Raw genomic sequence first — 19,578 nt, forward strand, 5'->3', positions numbered from 1 at the left:
AGCCAGTGTGGCAGGAAAGGGCTGCAGTCTTCAAATTAGCACAATGAGTGTTCTAGCCAACAAAGTATTGAATGCTAGAAGATTCTCTTTGGGTTTGCTGAGAGAGGATGATGGAAGGGCTACCCCAAATGGTCCACTTAGAGAATTTGGTTCAGTCTTTTCGCCAATTACCACAGTATTGAAAATGTCTGTCCAATAACTACACAGGAATGGACAAAACCAAAACACATGTATCAAGTTAGCTGGAGACAGTTGACACCAATCACAAGATACAGATATACCGTCACACATGTTAGCTACTAGGACCTTGGTATAATAAGTATGATGTATTAGTTTGCATTGAATAAGGCTATGTCTGCACAAATGGAAGACTTTAGAATTCTACTTAAGCTCTCTGTCCAGCTATTCTCAGATAGAATCACTCCCAAGTCCCCCTCCCAAAGTGACTTATTTAAATTCAGAGACTCAGGGCGTGACATAAAAATCTGTTTATAAATATGTGTAATTGATGCTTTTAAAGTGGTGTCAAAAACACATCTAAAACTGTGTCACTCTGTAAGTCTGGAAACCTAGGGAAATGTTACAAACAAAACTGCGGCTCTGGAGATATCTAAAAAAAATGTTGCGTAGGGAGTGAACAATTATTTGCTGAAAAGAAGCAAAAGTGTTGGCAATGTACGAGTATGTTTTCTGTTTTTAAGTATCGGTTTGTGCACTGTTTTACAGTAATAAAGTACCAATTTTGCACTGGATTGGTGAAAATTTAAATAATACCCATCTCTACCTCTAAGTGTCCTTTAATGAATGGAAGTTATTTTAGAAAGTCCTCCCATAGCAGTGGGAAGTGATAAAACTAGTACCGTACATAATTTATCTTGTGTTTATGTAATGTGTTTTCCTAAGAACACAAATATATTATGTGTGATCCACAGGAATCTCAGTGTACTCTTCCAAGCGGCATTTCAAGAGATGCCACCTCCTGGTCTTCTGCAGCAGTCTCTTCTCATTCGTCCCTTCGTCCGAAAGATTCTTCTCACAGTCCACATGTTAGTCCGTCACTACACATGGCAGCCAATGGCAGTAGACATTGTAGCCCGATCCTCAGTGGACAATCAAAGGTCCAGGGAAGCCCTACTCATAAAGCAAGGGTCTGCTCAACCTCCACCCCATCTTGTGCATCATCACCTTGTGCAAAGCCGAGGTTTTCAGATGTCAAATACAAGAAGATCTCACAGCCTCCATGCTTGTCCCCCCATGGCAACTCGAGAACAAACAAGCCCAAAAAGGAGTCAAATGCCAGAAGAAAAGCTGAATGCAAACATAAAGATAAGCTGGTAAAAAGGGAAAGAAGGAGCAATGTTGAAAAGGCAAACCACAGGGGAGAAGGCAGAAAAAAACGAAAGAAAAAAGAGGAACACAATTTAGGGGAGAGAAGAAAGAAAAGAGATAAAGCGAAAAGGAAAGAAAAGAAAATAGGCCTGACCGTTCTAACCACTGAGGTTATTTCCAACTCTTCAGGAGAGGAGCAACAATCTCCTCATCCCGGATGCACTTCTTGGCAAACACTGCCCAAAAGGAATTCTGCTAAACGTCCTACTGAGGATCGACAGGTACACTTACTCCCCATAAAGAGCCCCATCAGGAAGATGGCTTCCATTGTCTCATCCCAATTAGAACCCAAAGCAAAACCTGAAAATACATTGCCTTCTATTTTATATGAAGCCGTAGAACCTCTCAGTGCAGCGTCGAGTGTTCATGAAGCTCAACGAGGGCTTCTCCATGCCCCGGACCTCCAGCCTATGGGTGTAATAGGAAATGTGCAGGAAGCGGGGGAGAACCTAGCAAACACGCCTCCTGTACTCAGTTGGCAGGGCTCACCGGTATCAGATGTGGGAGAGGATGAGGACGAGCTGCAAAAAGGAGTGATTAGCAGACCTGTCCTCCAGCCTAGTCCTACCCAGTGCTTTTCTCCTCCCCCCTTAGAAGGCGAGAACATTTATGACTTGATTAAGGAGCCTTGTGAAAGTAAACAGGCAGAGTGTTCGCAACTTTCTAATCCGTCGAGTACAAAGAAACAAGATCTTAAAGATGAGAAGAAGTCAGAAAGTCTAGAGGTTTCTAGCTCTCTGCAACAGGATCTTCACCGCAAAGCAGGCCTGGATGACGTTTTCAAGAGCCTGGCCACTTTTCTTGGTAGCCAGAGGGCCACATGTCGAGGTGGTCCATTTGGGGGGTCTTCTTCTTGCACTGCTAGTGGGGTTAAGTTGGTGTCTGCGCTTTCTCTCGGACCAGATATCCGCTGTCACCAGCAAAAGGTTTCTGACCTCAAGTCGGAGCCTAATAATCTGTCTGATTCACATGTGAAGCCCCATACTGTGACAAATCAGTGTGAGTCTGACACAGAAACCCCTACACTCAAAGTAACGGAGACTGATGAGGATATTGAAGATAGGCAAGACAGGAGAAGCACACACATCCTGCCTGAAGGAAAAGATTCACTTTTGGACCATTCTCTCAGTGCAGAGCTGAGACTAACCACCACCCACACCTCCTCTTTGAGCCACCTCCTTGTAGTCGCCAGGAAGGACGAGGAACTGAAGACTGAGGAGACCCACCTCCGAGGTGCAGAGAAACAACGAAAGCAAAAGGCCAAGGACGGTAGTCAGGTCAAAATTAAGACAAAGAAGAAGAAAAAAAGCACTGTTATCTCCAGAAATACACTCAAACGTAAACACAAATCCCCTTCCTGCAAAGATGTGCAGAGAATCCGTGTGAAACATGAAAAAGCTAACTTAAAGATTAGCATTGACAATAAAGACAATGATAAGACAATAAAAAATGCTGCTTCAGCGGCAACTGGAAACTCCACCACCAAGACCTCGAGCTCATTATCAACTATAACAATCAATCCATCCAACATAATTACCACCACACCAGCGAGTAAATCTGCTGCCAACCTATTGAAGCTGAGAGCATTGTCCATGGGCTTTACCAAGGAGCTGAAGGTCCTGGTGGTGAGGATGAAGCTTGATGCCAGGCACACATTCAACGTAACAGAAGTAGAAGAACGAAAAATCCCACTTTCTCAGATCAGCATTCAAAACACAGCAACTGAAGTAGTAGGAGCTTGCAAGTGAGTATTTACAGAAAGTTACTTCTCGTTGGTTTGAGCGTAAACGATTACTGTTTGTTTCTTTGATCCTAGAGGGGCAAAGGTCAAGGAAAAATTTAAGGAGTCATACCTGCTTACTTCCCTCTCTGTCAAACCTGACATTTCTAGTCAGACTCCGATTCCTCGAGAAAAGCTCAACCCTCCCACACCCAGCATCTATGTGAGTGCACACAAACTACAATGATGTTGCTAGGTACGCGTCCTGCGTCCTTGATGGTTTAATATCTGAAAGAATGCAGTCAACTCACTCTTTTGCTTCTCGTGGACATTGCATTGTCTTTAAAATCACAGTAACTAGTAGGGATTGTCGACAAAAATCACTAACAAAAATGTGCTTCCAACAAAATAATTTTTCAATGATAGTCGGTGACGTCCTCGCTCGTGTTTTAGCAGACATAAACAAACATGTATGTGCTTGGGCGACCAGCGACTGCCGAGCAACAAGAAGGAAAAAACACTTCGGGTATAACAAATAACGCTCAATTTGCAAAGTGGACCTTGATTTTCACGGCAGTACGCTTGTAATGCGGGAGCATTTAAAGCAGAGGCATGTCAGACTTCTGGAGGATGACATCTCAGACTCTCCTCTGTAAAATACCTAGCTTGTTAGCTGGCTAGCTAACAACAAACAACAAAGTTGTGTGAAAAATAGATGTATTTATTTATTTATAATTTTAGCCAAAGTTTGCAAGCGAAACATTGTCTTCTATATACCTGTGAGCATCTTTCTAAATACCATTATCATCACAAAATGTTTTTATTTTTTGGAAGCTAAATAGATGCCACATAAATGTTGTTGTTGTTGTTGCTGCTATTTTGACTGTCTTTTATTTATGTACAAAAATATTTTTGTTTTTATCCGCACTTTTCTCCTTTCTTTGCTTTTAAATGGACAAAAGTTTAATCAAGTTATTATATTGTAACAGCCCAATGAGCAGCACAGTTACACTATTTTTTTAATGAGGTAGTCATCTGTTAGTTAGCATGCATGACATATAGCAAGCTAAATTTGAAAGCCGATGGCCAAATTACAGCTGCTAAATATGCTTCATGATACGATTAGTCATCTAATCTTTTAGATAGTCGATGACTACTTGAGAATAAAAACAGTTGTTAGTTGCAGCCCTACTAACTACTAACTTAGTTGGAGTAACTCTCTGTGCATCTGCTCAGCGCACACGCCATCACCTCTACACAGTATCGCAACATGCTAATTTAACCGCAACCAAAATAATGAGCTGGTCACCACAGATTTATTTTCAAAAGTTAAAGATATGATCGTCATAGTAAAGTAAACCCACGTTTCCACTGCTCTACGTTGAGCTCGATGGTGTTTTAATGTTTAGGGTACGTGCTATTAGTACATTTTTAAAAACATACAGTGGTGGTGGAAAAAAAACTTTAAAGAGGTCGTATATTATTTTTACTACATGTAAAACACTTGATTTTGGTTGACATAACATGTAATGATGGTTCTTCTGTCAGTTTGCATAGATTATGTTTTACAGACCGTCTTCAAGCCGCTTTCCAACCGTCTCTTCAGGACGCATGGCATTATAAGTGGTCTTATATACGTGGCTCCACTTCGACTTTGTCTTCTCCTCGTCAGTCAGTTTGTAGTTTTTAGCGCTTCTATATGGAGTCTACTGACAGATATAAATTTAAACTACCGGTATAAGCTGCTTTGTTTTACAAATGGCAACAGCAGAGGATGCATGTGCATGTACAAGCCTGTCTGCCCCAACACAAGAGAATAGCGAAAAAGAAGGAACTCATTGACTACAATGGCGGACTCGCACAAAACTCTTCGTGTAAAACTTTACCATATATGGATAATAAGCCGAAGTTACCAATGGGGAAAAACGTCACGAATGAGGCAAATTCCAAATAGCTTGTTTAGAGGAACGATTAAGAAGGCAAGATTGTTTTAGAAGTATCTCCGCTATGCCTCCGTGGTTTGAAATCAAATTTTCGGGACTTATGCAGATCCCCAATACACAAAAACGGGTATCAACAGGTAACAAAAGTTGGTTTTGCATAATGGGACCCCTTTAAATGCCGCGTGCCATTATGTTTACCTCAGACGATTTTGAATGGTATTTGATTAATTTCAAATACATTTTAAACATAAATGAGTACATACATTAATTATAACCATTTGATACCATAATATCATCAAATGAGTTTAACAGTACAATTGAATAAAAATAACAGTATAAGAAATAGTAATAATTCATTTTAATTGGGGATCTATTCAAAGTCAAATCACAACCTGTGGGTCCCGGGGACTCATTACATTAAAAACCTATCAACATCACTGTTTTTAGCAGGTACACTTGCGCAATCTAATACAATCTAGTAAACGAGCTTTCACTGAGCGATACAGTATTAGTTAGACAATTTATTTCTATGGTCATTATCATCTTGCAGTTCTTTTATTGGCTTGATTGTGCTGCAGTACTTAGTGTTGTTGCCTATAAGGGAACTTGGTGTGCTGATAAAAATAATGTTAGCACTGTTGTTCAATATCAAAGAACTCATGTGTGCGTTTGGGTATTTCTTTGCAGTTGGAAAGCAAGAGGGACGCCTTCTCACCAGTTCTGCTGCAGTTCTGCACCAACCCCAAAAATGCTGTGACTGTCATCAGAGGTCTTGCTGGCTCGCTCCGCCTCAGTGAGTTGGTACAATACATACATTCTGAGGTTGCTGAACCACAAATGGGTCTTTTTTTCTGGCATCAGTTAGTGAAAGAGACAGTGCATGCAATAATTAAAGACAAAGGTGCCATATAAGTGTATTCTGGGTATAATAGGTGATCACAGGGTAGTTTACCCATTTTACTGTATTGTTCTAATATATGATCCTCTGGTTACATAATAATTCCATTCCTAGACTGTGATATAGGAGTGTATTTGAATAGTCGACTATTCAATGATTTGATTCAGAGTAGTCTGATTGACTAGGAGGACGATTACCTCCAAATTCTTCAGGACAACCTAAAATCATCTGCCCGGAGGTTGGGTCTTGGGCACAGTTGGGTGTTCCAACAGGACAATGACCCCAAACACACATCAAAAGTGGTAAAGGAATGGCTAAATCAGGCTAGAATTAAGGTATTAGAATGGCCTTCCCAAAGTCCTGACTTAAACGTTTGGACAGTGCTGAAGAAACTAGTCCATGTCAGAGAACCAACAAATTTAGCTGAACTGCATCAATTTTGTCAAGAGGAATTGTCAAAAATTCAACCAGAAGCTTGCCAGAATCTTTTGAATGGTTACCAAAAGCGCCTTATTGCAGTGAAACTTGCCAAGAGACATGTAACCAAATATTAACATTGCTGTATGTATACTTTTGACACAGCAGATTTTATCACATTTTCAGTAGACCCATAATAAATTCATAAAAGAACCAAACTTCATGAATGTTTTTTGTGACCAACAAGTATGTGCTCCAATCACTCTATCACAAAAAAATAAGAGTTGTAGAAATTATTGAAAACTCAAGACAGCCATGACATTGTTCTTTACAAGTGTATGTAAACTTTTGACCACGACTGTATGATAATAAAAGTATCTACTGTACTGTTTACGTGTCAAAGTACCCTTTAAAAAGCTGAAATCAACCCCAAACAACATCTTAGTGATTCAGAATAATATTTTTCTATTGACACATCTCGCGGTACATCTCTTAATGGTATTTTAGTAATGTATGCATAGATGTGATGTGTCAGTATCAAAATATTACTTTGAATCATTTTTTGGCAAACAAAAATACATTGATTTAATGAATACATCCAAACACTTTAATATTTATTATGTGCATGAACAAAGAACAGTTAAGAGCTTTTAAACAAGAAATAGGTTTAAGCACATCAACATTGGATTTACAACATTAATTAATTGCATAGAAATGGCCAACTATTTCATTTTTCGGACATGATTAAGGCTTAAATAATTTCAAACACGGCTCACATCTTTACTTGTGCAAAGCTGGACTGCCAGTTAACAGTGGAACAAAATGTGAAAAGTGGAACTATTTCTCTTGTGGATCAATAAAGTTTGTCTAAGTCTAACATCTAAATGTCCTCATATAAGCACACAAAGTTGGTCTTTTCTTGTATTTTAGGGAAGTAATTTACAAAAGATGAACAATAGTCTCAAGCCTACCAGAAGCTAGCAGCTACACAACATCTCAGCCTACAAGTAGCACACAAGCTAGACATTGGAAATAAGTGTCCTTAATTGAACAATAATACAGTCTAAAACATGGCATTTGTCAATATAAACAAATATCAAACAACTACAGTTCGTATATTCTTTACACATAAAGTATGTCTCCAAGGCAGTTGGAATTAAAAAGTATCGAGTAACAAATGTGTCCCCATCATTAAACTCCCAGCGTCATAAGCTTAACTTAATGAATTATTGTGACCATTAGGTGTTAACAATTACCACTCGACTTAATCTTAAAGACAGCAAAAGTACATTAGTACATAGTTAATAATAAATAGGTTAGTGCTTTATATACCTCTCTGAGTCATTTTACTAGACTTAGTCTTTTCTAACATTCAACACTACAAAAGTTTATATTAAATTGAAATTTATATTGGCTCAATATCGGAAATTAAGAAGTTGTATCAAGGCACCAACGTTCCCTCTAAGGTGCGCGCCTGCGCAATTGCGCACTGCTCAAGCGTCCTCTGCGCACAGCAAATACATGCCGCGCTCCAAATCAAATCCCATCTGAATTCTAAACAAAATAAACACATTTATTCGGAGTAATTTTGCAATGCAACTCTGAGTGACAGTGACAACAAGCGGCCTTAACGGTGTTCGTCAACACCGTTCAATTATTGTAACGTCTATCGAGATGCTTCGAGGACAGGAATTATATCGATCACTTTATTGAGCAAAACTGTTTATATTGGGCCATAACCACACCAAAAACATGAGTAAAAAACTACTATCTCGAAAAAGTAGTCATTTTCTGCCGTACAAACCAGGCCAAAACCAACTTGTCATCTGTCACCAACACGCATAGCACAAAGCCACTGGTGCGTTTATGGCCACACAAAAAGTCGGACAACTCAAACACCACACAAAGTTACACTATGACTCCTCAGTAATACGTGTGCTTATTCTACTGTCATTTATTATTAATGTTAATGTATTTATATTAATCATGGAATGGTGTTACTAGAGAAAGTTACAGGAATGCACACTTCATCCTATGCTTACATTTCATTGTGCAACATGAGGATGTTTAAGGGGAACTAAATGTGATCTCTGAAAGGGGTACAAATGATTTCCAAAGCAGGACCCCCACCCAGACATTATACAATTCTAATCCATAGCTTATGAAAAACAAGATTTCTTTTATTTTCATTACAAGTGGGCCAAATCACTAATATTAGAAAATAATCTCATGAAAATGACTCCTGTCATTTGAGTGTTATTATAAAAGATTGGTTTGAGACAGGTGTGCTGCTGGTATTGCCACGTGTGATGTTGCTCACATGTGCTCCGCTGAATGCTCAGGGAGTTTTTGTGTTTGCTCAGACACATGAACAATTAGAGGGAACATTGCAGGGCACCCTTAATTTGTATCTGTTTTCTTGTTAATTTGGCCATTTAAGATTGTTTCTATAATGATTCTGAAGAATCAAGAAGTCCAAAATGTCTTACCCCGAAAAAGATCAGAGCACAGCATGAGGTTAAAAGTGTCCAAATCTCAAATTCAAAAGATCAAGTTACAAGAATTGTCTGTTTTTTCTCCTCTTTGTAAGACCTTGGCCTGTTTTCTACCAAATCTCTGGTGGAGGCCAATGCAGAACATGCCGTGGAGGTGAGGACTCAGGTGCAGCAGCCTGCTGATGAAAATTGGGATACCCGTGGCTCGACTCAGACGTGGCCCTGTGAGAGCAGCCGCTCACACACCACCATTGCCAAATACGCTCAGTACCAAGCATCCAGCTTCCAGGAGAGCCTGCAGGTAGACATTGTCACTCCGGGCACCCACATGGAATTAAAAAAACGTGTGTGTTTGTTAATGATTATAATGTACAGTAAAGTTCACATTGTTGACATTCAATTTGACATACACTACATCAATGCAGATTATTTTTTTGCTTGAATAATATCCTCTATGTGCCACCCCTGCATATTCTGATGAAGAGTGATACTGATACACTTGAAGTGATTGAGAGTTATTTAGTGGTTGTAGGTTCTGAAGCATTCACAAACTGATCCATTGTCGCCCCAGTACAACGTAACTGATGAAGTGGCCAGTGAGTGCATATTATGGATCGACTTTGCTTAGTAGCCATAACAAATCTAATTTGAAAGTAATAATCTGACTTCAGAGTTTAGAAGTTAAATGGAATGTAATGATTAATAGACTATTTGCCAATATCCAACCTGCCAGCTAAGCTGATGTAGATGCTTTATAGGAGGAGAAAGAGAGTGAAAATGAAGAGGAAGAGGATCAGGCCAAGTCTTCGGATACGCCGTCCACCACAAAAGCAAATGTGTGGTCAGACCACAATAAAGGCAACCTGGTCTCAACTGCAATTAAACACACCTCTGATCTCTTAACTAGCAAAGCCGCCACCGACAACACATCCAGGTTAGCACAAAAGAGGCCATCTGCTTTTACAAAGATGTCACATTTTGAAATTGTTGATACTCACACTTCATTCTCTCCAGCTCGGAACTGAAAGCTGTTGGCAAGATCATCAAATTTGGCACCAACATCGATCTCTCTGACTCTAAACGGTGAGTTAATAACATCTGCTTCCTAAATCACTTCATCTAGCAGTTATATCACAAGATTAACAATATTTCTTTAAGGTGGAAGCCTCAGCTGCAGGAACTGCTCAAGCTGCCAGCATTCATGCGTGTGGAGTCGAGCAACAACATGCTCAGCCATGTTGGCCACACAATCCTGGGAATGAACACTGTCCAGCTCTACATGAAGGTGCCAGGCAGCCGGACACCAGGTCAGTGAGATATATATTTTATTTATGATCAGGGCTGTGCTAAACTTTGAGTAAGCCATTTGATCTGTAGCATTTTAATAGTCAGAACCAGGAAATACTGATTCTGTAGTATTTAGTGTAACGTCTCCTTATACTTGAGCATAATGAATATTTTTCTAAAACCTCTGTCCATCCTGTTTCAAATGTTACTGTGTCAAAGTTGCTGCTGTCAATCTGTTGCTGGCTTTTGCACTACATTATGAATATGACTCAGACCCAAGTAAAAGTAGTGATTTTTAGGGAATACAATTTTCCTAATATTTTGGCTGCAAACTGACTTGTAAAAAGGAGGATAGATGCTCTCTTGTTGCCCAAGCAACACGGGCTGAAGACATGGTTTTTGTATGACTCGATTTCCGACAAAAATGTTGGTCTCTGTATAGCACCTCAGTTATTGAGTGGCCAATCGCTGCACGTAAGAAACTAGTCAGTTTGCCTGCGTATCATTCTGCCAAATCAAGTAACCAAACAAAGAATCCCACGCGTACCACTGCAAAATAAGCCACCATGAGCCGAAAGAAAGTTGCAAGTGGCAGCACGTTGATAAAGAAGGTGAGAAACACTATTACATTTTAAAAAAAAAACTCATAGCAAAGTACAAAGTTGGTGTCTGCGTGGCTTTCTTTTCTCCTCCCCCCTTCACGCTCATTGTCGCCTTCTCAAACGACCACAAAAAAAATTCATTATTGGCTTTATTTTAACAGAAAATCTTATAATATATTAAACATGTTTCTTATTGCAATCAAATAATACTTTTGGCATCAAGCAAGATAGTAAACATACTAGAAAACTTCTCTTTTACTAGTAAGTAAGCAAACGGGTTACAAAGGCTCCTAATTTGGATGCTGACATGCAGTAACATAGTGTGTTATTTCCCATTATATTATTTTGGCAACATAATGAGGGACAAGCAGTAGGAAATGGATTATTAATCTATTAAAAAATTCACTGCTAATAGCTGCTTACTTTGTTTTGTTTGTCGCCATGTAGGCGACGATTCGTGATTTAGAAGTAGCTAAAACACTACCGACTGCGGATGGACGTTAGCCACTAGCTGGCTAACAGCTAACAAGCGCAAGAGCTAAGCACCTCTTGCAGAGCGCTGCTTCAGTGTTTATAGCTTCAACTTTATCGTTAGTTTTTAAATCAGAATGTGTCCATTCTCCCTTTTCTATCTGTATGCTGTTTCTGCTTGTAAGTCCTCCATGTGTTGCCTAACATGCGCCTTTGCTCGTTTTACCAGCAATGTCACAACATGACGATGGCGTGTCGTCATCTCTGGGAAAAAAATGTACTGATATTTTTCGGAAGCAGTATTGTGTCGTTTTTAATTCATTAGTACCGCGGTACTTTATTAGTATCGATATACTGTACAATCCTAATATGGTTTATTGTTGAAGTTTATTTTGAACATGCATACAGTTACAACATGATACATCACTATTTCCAGTTTCTCTTTTCAACATGTTCAAAAAGGAGTAGGAAGAAGCAGAGCTTATTCAATCCGACCCTTTTTCCATTTCATAGCAATCGCTAACACTTGTATTCACTTCCTGTTCTCCATTTGTACACAATTTACTTCATAAATAGATATAATTCTAAAAACAAAAATAAATAAATAGTTAAGTAAGTTGTATTTAACATAGTGAGATGAATAAGATATCTCTTTTCAAAAAGTTTAAAATGTTTATCATTTTTAATAATATTTTTTTGTACTTTGTTAACACGTTGAGTTTGAACAGTTTTAAACTCAATCATATTAGTACATTGTTTGATTTATTTGCTGCCTTAAGCAATTCCATAATGTAATTCCACATACTGATATGTTAAAGGTTTTAAATGTATATGCAGACGATTGTTTTAAATTACATTTTCCGCTGAAGTTATATTTCTACTCGTTTGTTGAGAAGAATTGTTGTACATTCTTGGGTAGCAGGTTATTGTTTGCTTTGTGCATAATTTTGGCTGTTTGCAAGTTCACTATATCATTGAATTTCAGTATTTTTGATTTGATAAATAGAAGGTTTGAATATTCTCTATATCCAACCAACATTATGTATTATTCTAACTGACCTATTTTGTAACACTGTTGGTGAATTAAGTGTACTTTTGTAGTTATTTTCCCATATTGTTACGCAATAACTCAAATATGGTAACACTAGCAAGGAATAGAGAATATGGACTGATTTTGTCCCATACATATTTTGCTTTATTCATTATTGATGTATTTCTTGCCCCTTTATTTTGCATATTTTTTATGAGATTTCCAGTTAATTTTCTCACCCTTTATTACATTGAAAAATTGTATTTCAATTAACTTTTTCAATGTCTACTCCGTCTATTTGTGTTTGACTTTCTCTTCTACTGTTACCGAATAGCATTATTTTTGTTTCACTGAGGTTCAAGGATACTCTTTGTCAAACCATCTTTTTATTTTATTTATTTTTTCAGTTAATATCTGTATTAGCTGCTGTATGTTCTCTGCTGAACAAAACACAGTTGTGTCATCTGCAAACAATTAAATTTTGAAATATTTTGTATTTTTACAAACGTCGTTTATGTAGAGATAGAATCATTTTGGTCCCAGTATTAATCCCTGGAGTACGCAATTGTACTGTTTGGTTAAGATCAAATATTTATACTCCAAAACCAGGAGGGTGTGTCTTGGTAAGGATGGTTTTGCCCTATCGTAGTGAGAAAAACAAATGCTTTGATGCAAACAAGCAATCCTACTGTCAAAGCCAATGACAGTCGTTAAAGTGTCATTTATAAATTGCGGAGTCTTTTAGGAATGGTTGAAAGGACAGTGTTGTCCTTCCAACCACCTGGTCTCACATACAACACTGTTCTTTCAACCATTCCTAAAATACGCTACAATTTAACCACCAACAAATAACAGGAGTTAGAAAAAATCTGGTCACAAAGGGTGACCAGAATGCAATGTTTGGCATTTGTTTACAACTGAATGGAATGCTGACATGGGTGATTCCAACGAATTTGGACTGGTAGTAGTTGATCTACAGCCATCGATCTACCACACAATACCTCAATGCTCACGAGGAGAAATTACATTTCAATGACTGTCTGTGTGGAGTTTGCATGTTCTCCCCGTGACTGCGTGGGTTCCCTCCAGGTACTCCGGCTTCCTCCCACCTCCAAAGACATGCACCTGGGGATAGGTTGATTGGCTGTCTATCTGTGTTGGCCCTGCAATGAGGTGGCGACTTGTTCAGGGTGTACACCGCATACCGCCCAAATGCAGCTGGGATAAGCTCCAGCACCCCCGCGACCCCGAAAGGGACAAGCGGTAGAACACGGATGGATGGATGGACTGTCATTGGCTTTGACAGTACTATTGCTTGTTTGCAACAAAGCAGTTGTTTTCCTCACTACGATAGGGCGAAACCATCCTTGCCCAGGCACACCTTCCTGGTTTTGGAGTATAAATATTTAGGTTTTTGGGTTAGACCAGATCTGGCCAATGTAAGTCTATAAGCATGAACTGAACTTCCCCTCCATTTATCTGCTTTCTTTTGTATTTCGAGTTATCATTACATACAGTATATGTATTGTTGCATTTGAAACAATTGTGTTGTTGACAATAGAGGTAATTATTGTTATTATCCATTATCAATAGTGCTATTGCTATTGGTATTTGTATTGCTCAATTCGTAGTGCGATAATGTTCATTGTCATTTCTGTGTTATTAATATTTACTTCACTAACTGCTTCTCTGCTATCACTTTTACTATCATATTTGTACATATTGTATTTGCTGATGCTGTTCGGTTGTTGTTGTGGTTGTTATTGTTGTGTTTGTTGTTGTTGTCTCTCCGTCTTATCCCCCTCTTTTCCCCGCAATTTCCCCCTCTGTCTTCCTTTTTTTCTCTTTATATCCCCTCCTGCTCCGGCCCGGCTGCACCAAATAATAATATAAATCTATTCAATAGAGTCAAATACAAATAAAGCAACAAGAAAAGTATCCCACACTTCTCTTTTGTAAAGTAAATCTGTACAGCCAATATGGGCATCTAAGTCAACAATATGATTTGCCTGAGTAGCTGCACAGAAAAACAACAACAACAACAACAAAAGAGCATGAACTGATGAAGCCTACTGAGGTATTTACACCAGCCGCTAGACTAGATCTGATCAATTGAAGTCTAAGACTAGATCGGACCAATATAAGTCTAAGACTAAATCTGACTAAGTCTATGAGCATGAACTAATGAGGCCTACTCGAATGAGAGGCAATAGTCCAGTTGCAATCGATTGAATGCCGTGAGATATATTTAGCATTGTTTTCGACATGTAAAACTATAACTATTCTCTATGAAATGTTTTCGACATGTAAAACTATAACTATTCTCTATGAAATGTTTTGTATTTATGTTTTTAGGCCTGTCAAAGGTTTTTTGTTTAATTATATTATTCACATTTTGGAATTTGGATTGATCATGATTAATCACAGATGATCACTTGCTTGCATATTTAAAATTTGTTTAAGAAAAGACCCAATATTTGTACACAAATGCAATTTTTCTGTCATCCAGGAACGTTTTTCTTGAATGCATGTCATTTATTTGCACAAAACATTGTACCGGTAACCGTTTCTAAAGTTCTTTCAGACTGTATTTTGGCGTAAAAATTGCCAGTAAGCACACCAGTCAGAGTCTCTTCACTCATTTTTGTATGCATTGACTTGATCACTGACTGTATAGCGGATAGCGTAAATTAGCTTGTACGGGTAAATGGCATGATTAGTCCAAGTATGAACATGTTTAATGCAATATATTTTTGAGTGCCTGGAGTGGATACATTGGATTTACATTATTTCTTATTGAAAATCTTGCTTTGGTTTTCATCTTACCTTTTGGAACCCATTACTAAGGAAAACCTATGTGCCACTGTATAAATGTTAGGACTTCAGTGTCCAAACTACACATTTCTCTACATAATGAGGTGTTGACACTGACAAATTGTGTAGTAGACAGGTTTTGCTAGTGTTAGCACATACAGCGATTGACCAGACTTTTTTTAAGATGACATCCTTATCTTTGTTGTCTAACAAATGCACATTTGTTTTGTATTCACCGTGGTGGCATTCAATACAACTTCTACATTTTGGCTTGGCAAGAGCATCCATTATTATTCACATACTGTCATTTCATGTGCCGTGAAAAGTGCATTTCTTTACTGTTTGAATTACATTCTTTGTCACCAGGTCACCAGGAGAACAACAACTTCTGCTCTGTCAACATCAATATTGGACCAGGTGACTGTGAGTGGTTTGCTGTCCATGAACATTACTGGGAGTCAATCAACACATTCTGTGAAAAGTGAGTGAGAGATCTTGCACTTGGACAGCTTGGATGACAGATAGCTCAAAACCTGTGTTTTTTTTATTTTATTTTATAAATTCTGTTTCCTCAGGCATGGAGTAGATTACTTGACAGGGTCCTGGTGGCCTGTTCTGGAAGACCTCTACAGTTCCAACATCCCTGTGTATCGTTTCATTCAAAGACCAGGCGATTTAGTGTGGATCAATGCAGGTACCGTGCATTGGGTCCAAGCAGTGGGCTGGTGCAACAACATTGCATGGAATGTGGGACCTCTGAACTGTGAGTCTTTAGGACCACTCAATGTAAAAAGCAAAACATTAAGCTGCTTGATAATCATCTCTTTGTCTTAAATTACAAATGAAATATTCAGTTTCCCTGCACTGAGTTTCACCGCTATTTGTGTTTGTTAGCATACCAGTATCAACTAGCACTGCAGCGATTTGAGTGGAACGAGCTGAAGAAGGTTAAGTCAATTGTTCCCATGATCCACGTTTCCTGGAATGTGGCTCGCACCATCAAAGTCACCGACCACGACACCTACAAGATGATAAAGTAAGATGTTTATCTTGTTTTTTAATTTTGTCAATAACTCAATTATTGGAATGGTAAATGAAAATTAACTCGATAACCTTGCCGCCATCCATAAATTGCTATGTCTGTTCGTGTTTGTGTTCTTCGTCTGTCACTTTCAAACAGGGTACATGAGGGGTTCACTCTGTGTATCGCTTTAGCACCTGTGCGCGTGTTTTCAATAGAATAATTAAATGAACAGAGTGAACCCTCTTGGCAGTCAACCTTCTTGTCAATCTTTGCCTCGGTGGGCGGAGACGGGGCCGCTAGCTAACACCCACATGATGCACGGACAGAGAACCTCGCTTGTCGCCACTTGCAATGTAAAAAACTAGGAGGAAAAAAATGTGATGGTAAAGTCAAATGTCCCTGTGTGGGAGTACTTGGGCTTCCAACCAAATGATCAACAAGAGTAGGGACAGGGACGATTGGGACGCCGAAACAAGGTTGCTAGTTATCATAGTTAGCATCATCTAGCATCTAACAATTAACAATTATTATGCCTAATTTGGTTGTGATACCCCGCTGGATGCATTAAACAATGTAACAAGGTTTTCCAAAATAAATCAACTCAAGTTATGGAAAAAAGTGCCAACATGGCACTGCCATATTTATTATTTAAGTCACAAAGTGCATTATTTTTTTTCCATGCCTCAAAACAGCAGCTTGGAATGTGGGACATGCTCTCCCTGAAATAATCCTGATACCCACTACAACTATGGGAAGTACTACACTTTGAGTTTCACAAAGTGCATTTTTTTTTTTTTTTAAACATGCCTCAAAACAACAGCTACAAAAATAATGAAGGCACACAGCTTCAGTCCAGAGTATACTATAAACCGGGCTCAATCTGCTCTGTTTTTAACTTATTCGTATGAGTAACAAATAAAAAAAAGAAAGGCACAAAAATAAAAAAACTGTTTCAGTCTAGACTAGTAGATAACACAGCCATCCTTTTAAGTGCATGGACACAAACATTAGTCTATTTGTGCAACAGATGAATCTCAAAGAGTGGGCTAATTCTTTTTCTCCTTGTCATCACGTGTGAGAGGTAGATTTTTCTGAATGAAAACAAGCATCTGCAAGGGTTTCTGGGCTGTTGTGTTTATGTTGTCCTACGGTGCGTATGTTCTTCCGAAATGTTTTTGTCATTCTTGTTTGGTGTGGGTTCACAGTGTGGTGCATATTTGTAACAGTCTTAACGTTGTTTATACGGCCACCCTCAGTGTGACCTGTATGGCTGTTGATCAAGTATGCTTGCATTCGCGAGTGTGTGTTTCAAGCCGTAGATAGTATGTGACTGGGCCAGTACGCAAAGGTAGCGCCTTCAAGGATTAATTGGCGCTCTGTACATCTTCCTGCGTCCGTGTACACAGCGGCGTTTTAGAAAGTCACAAATTTTACTTTTGGAAACCGATACCGATAATCTTGAAACCGATACCGATATTATCGGACATCCCTATTTAAAATTCCTGTCGAAACGTCTGGCTAGTAACTTGAAAAATCCGACTTCCCAGTACAAATTAAACGCACTATAAAAGTCCAAACGGCTAATGATTCCCACCCTGTAAGGCTCTATGCTCTGCTCACGCTGCAGCAGCACCAGCTGACCGGCAGCACCCGTCAACTGCTCGCTGAGGAACTGCTGCGTGCTTTCACATCAAAGTCTTCAAGACGCAAAATAGTCTCCATTAACACCGGTAAAAGTCGTTAGATTTGTCGCTAGTAGCTGTTTACAAAAAAAAGTCACCAAGAGGATTGGAAAGTCATCAGATTTAGTGACATAGTCACCAAGTTGGCAACACTGGCCAGCAAGAAGGTATATTTTTGACGTGATGAGACTAAACAGAGGTCACATTACCTGAAGTATATTACCCAACTCATCTCAATCGATTGCATTGGTTTGTCTTAGAAGACGTTTCGCCGCCCATCCGAGTAGGCTTCATCAGTTCATGCTCATAGACTTAGATTGGTCAGATTTAGTCTAGTCTAGACTAGATTTGACCGATCTGACCAATCGATTGAATGCCCTGAGATGACAATGATCTGAATGAATGAGAAGATTCATAGGCAAATAGAGTTGCCAAATGACAAACGTTTTTGCATGCATGTTAGGGAATGTTTTAATTTTACTCTACATTTTTAATAATAGTGATGTTAATAAATTATCTACTAAAATACAACTAAAAATTATTTAGTACATTACATGGGACATGTATAGAAGTGGGGGAAATAATCGATTTTTAGATGCATCACAATTCGGACATGGACCATTATAAAATCGATTAGTAAACATAAATTTTGATAATATATTTATTTATTGTAAGTAAAGTAATGCAGACAGTTCTAAAATTTGGCTGACTGCAGCGAACCACCTCACTGAGAGATCCGACCAGCTCCTTTATTTTAGGGCTCTTATGTTCCAGTTCTACACACATTTCCATTAATTTAATAAATATAATGGGAATTAATGTGACTGTTTCTTATTACAAATGCCTGTTTTGAAAAGTTGCAAGTAAGAAACGCTTATTTAGTGAAACGAAAGAAAATGTAGAACTGCATCAATATACATAAATTAAAGGTGCATCAATAATCGATTTTTAATCGAATCGTAATCGAATCATAAGGTGCCCAAAGATTCCCACCTCTAGAAATGTAAGTTTCAAAAAGGCAGCCACAAGAGGTTGGTAGATGAGAAAAAAAATAAAGGTAAAATCTAGTGTAGAAATGCACACTCATTTGCAGGAAATGTAGTCTTGATTTTTAAATTATTATTTTGGGGTTTGCAAAAAATAGAAATGTTCCTCTTTTTTTTCCTCAAACGGTGCTCACATCCCTGCATTTGATTTTGTTATTGAACGAACGCGCTCAGGTACTGAAAGCAATGCAAAGAGTGAAACCTCTTGTACCCTGTTTGAAATTTAAGAGACAAAAAAGATAAACAAACATGGCAATTTATCAATGGCAGCAAATTGAGTTTATTTTCATTTATCATTCAATTAATTGAATTATTATCGACCCAAGCCTAACCACTGGTTAATAAAGGGGAACGGCACTTTTTGGGTAATTTTACCTATCGTTCACAATCATTATGTAAGACAATAATTCAAATGTATGTTTTTGGGAGGTCCTCTATTCCGCCCATATAGCCCTCTAAATAGCCTGCCAACAATACTCCATTTACATTTTGTGACTTGAATATTAACTAGCTATTAGTTATATTGTTATTATAAGCGCTGACGCAGACAGACTATGTATAGCGGCACCGTGGTCACAGAGAGCTAACTTTTTTGGCTATATTGACATCAACTGGTGAACTGCTTTCTCGCCTTGGTGCTCGGAGAAAGTTTTTTCTAGATCAATAATGTCTCTCACATACCGATGTGAAATGGGTCTTAATTGTTTTCTTTATGGTCCTAAAAAAAGTCTTAAATTTGACTTGTTGAAACCTGCAGAGA

At 38.5% G+C, this 19,578-nt stretch overlaps 1 protein-coding gene across 3 annotated transcripts in view; it reads left to right on the plus strand.

Moving 5' to 3' along the window:
- Positions 1-19,578, plus strand: part of LOC133607435 (uncharacterized) — a 75,735-nt gene that overhangs the window by 29,804 nt on the left and 26,353 nt on the right. For all 3 annotated transcript variants that reach the window (XR_009815414.2, XM_061962054.1, XM_072913823.1), the window contains 10 exons: positions 933-3,133; positions 3,206-3,332; positions 5,740-5,845; positions 8,958-9,163; positions 9,621-9,796; positions 9,877-9,945; positions 10,021-10,169; positions 15,433-15,547; positions 15,642-15,829; positions 15,961-16,102. Coding sequence is in view for 2 of the 3 variants with exons in the window: in XM_061962054.1 (XP_061818038.1) it covers positions 933-3,133; positions 3,206-3,332; positions 5,740-5,845; positions 8,958-9,163; positions 9,621-9,796; positions 9,877-9,945; positions 10,021-10,169; positions 15,433-15,547; positions 15,642-15,829; positions 15,961-16,102 (3,479 nt within the window). In the remaining variant the exon portion in view is untranslated. The remainder of the gene's footprint in view (positions 1-932; positions 3,134-3,205; positions 3,333-5,739; positions 5,846-8,957; positions 9,164-9,620; positions 9,797-9,876; positions 9,946-10,020; positions 10,170-15,432; positions 15,548-15,641; positions 15,830-15,960; positions 16,103-19,578) is intronic.

Source organism: Nerophis lumbriciformis, linkage group LG09 (genome assembly GCF_033978685.3).
Source record: "Nerophis lumbriciformis linkage group LG09, RoL_Nlum_v2.1, whole genome shotgun sequence".
In the NCBI taxonomy this organism is placed as follows: Eukaryota; Metazoa; Chordata; class Actinopteri; order Syngnathiformes; family Syngnathidae; genus Nerophis; species Nerophis lumbriciformis.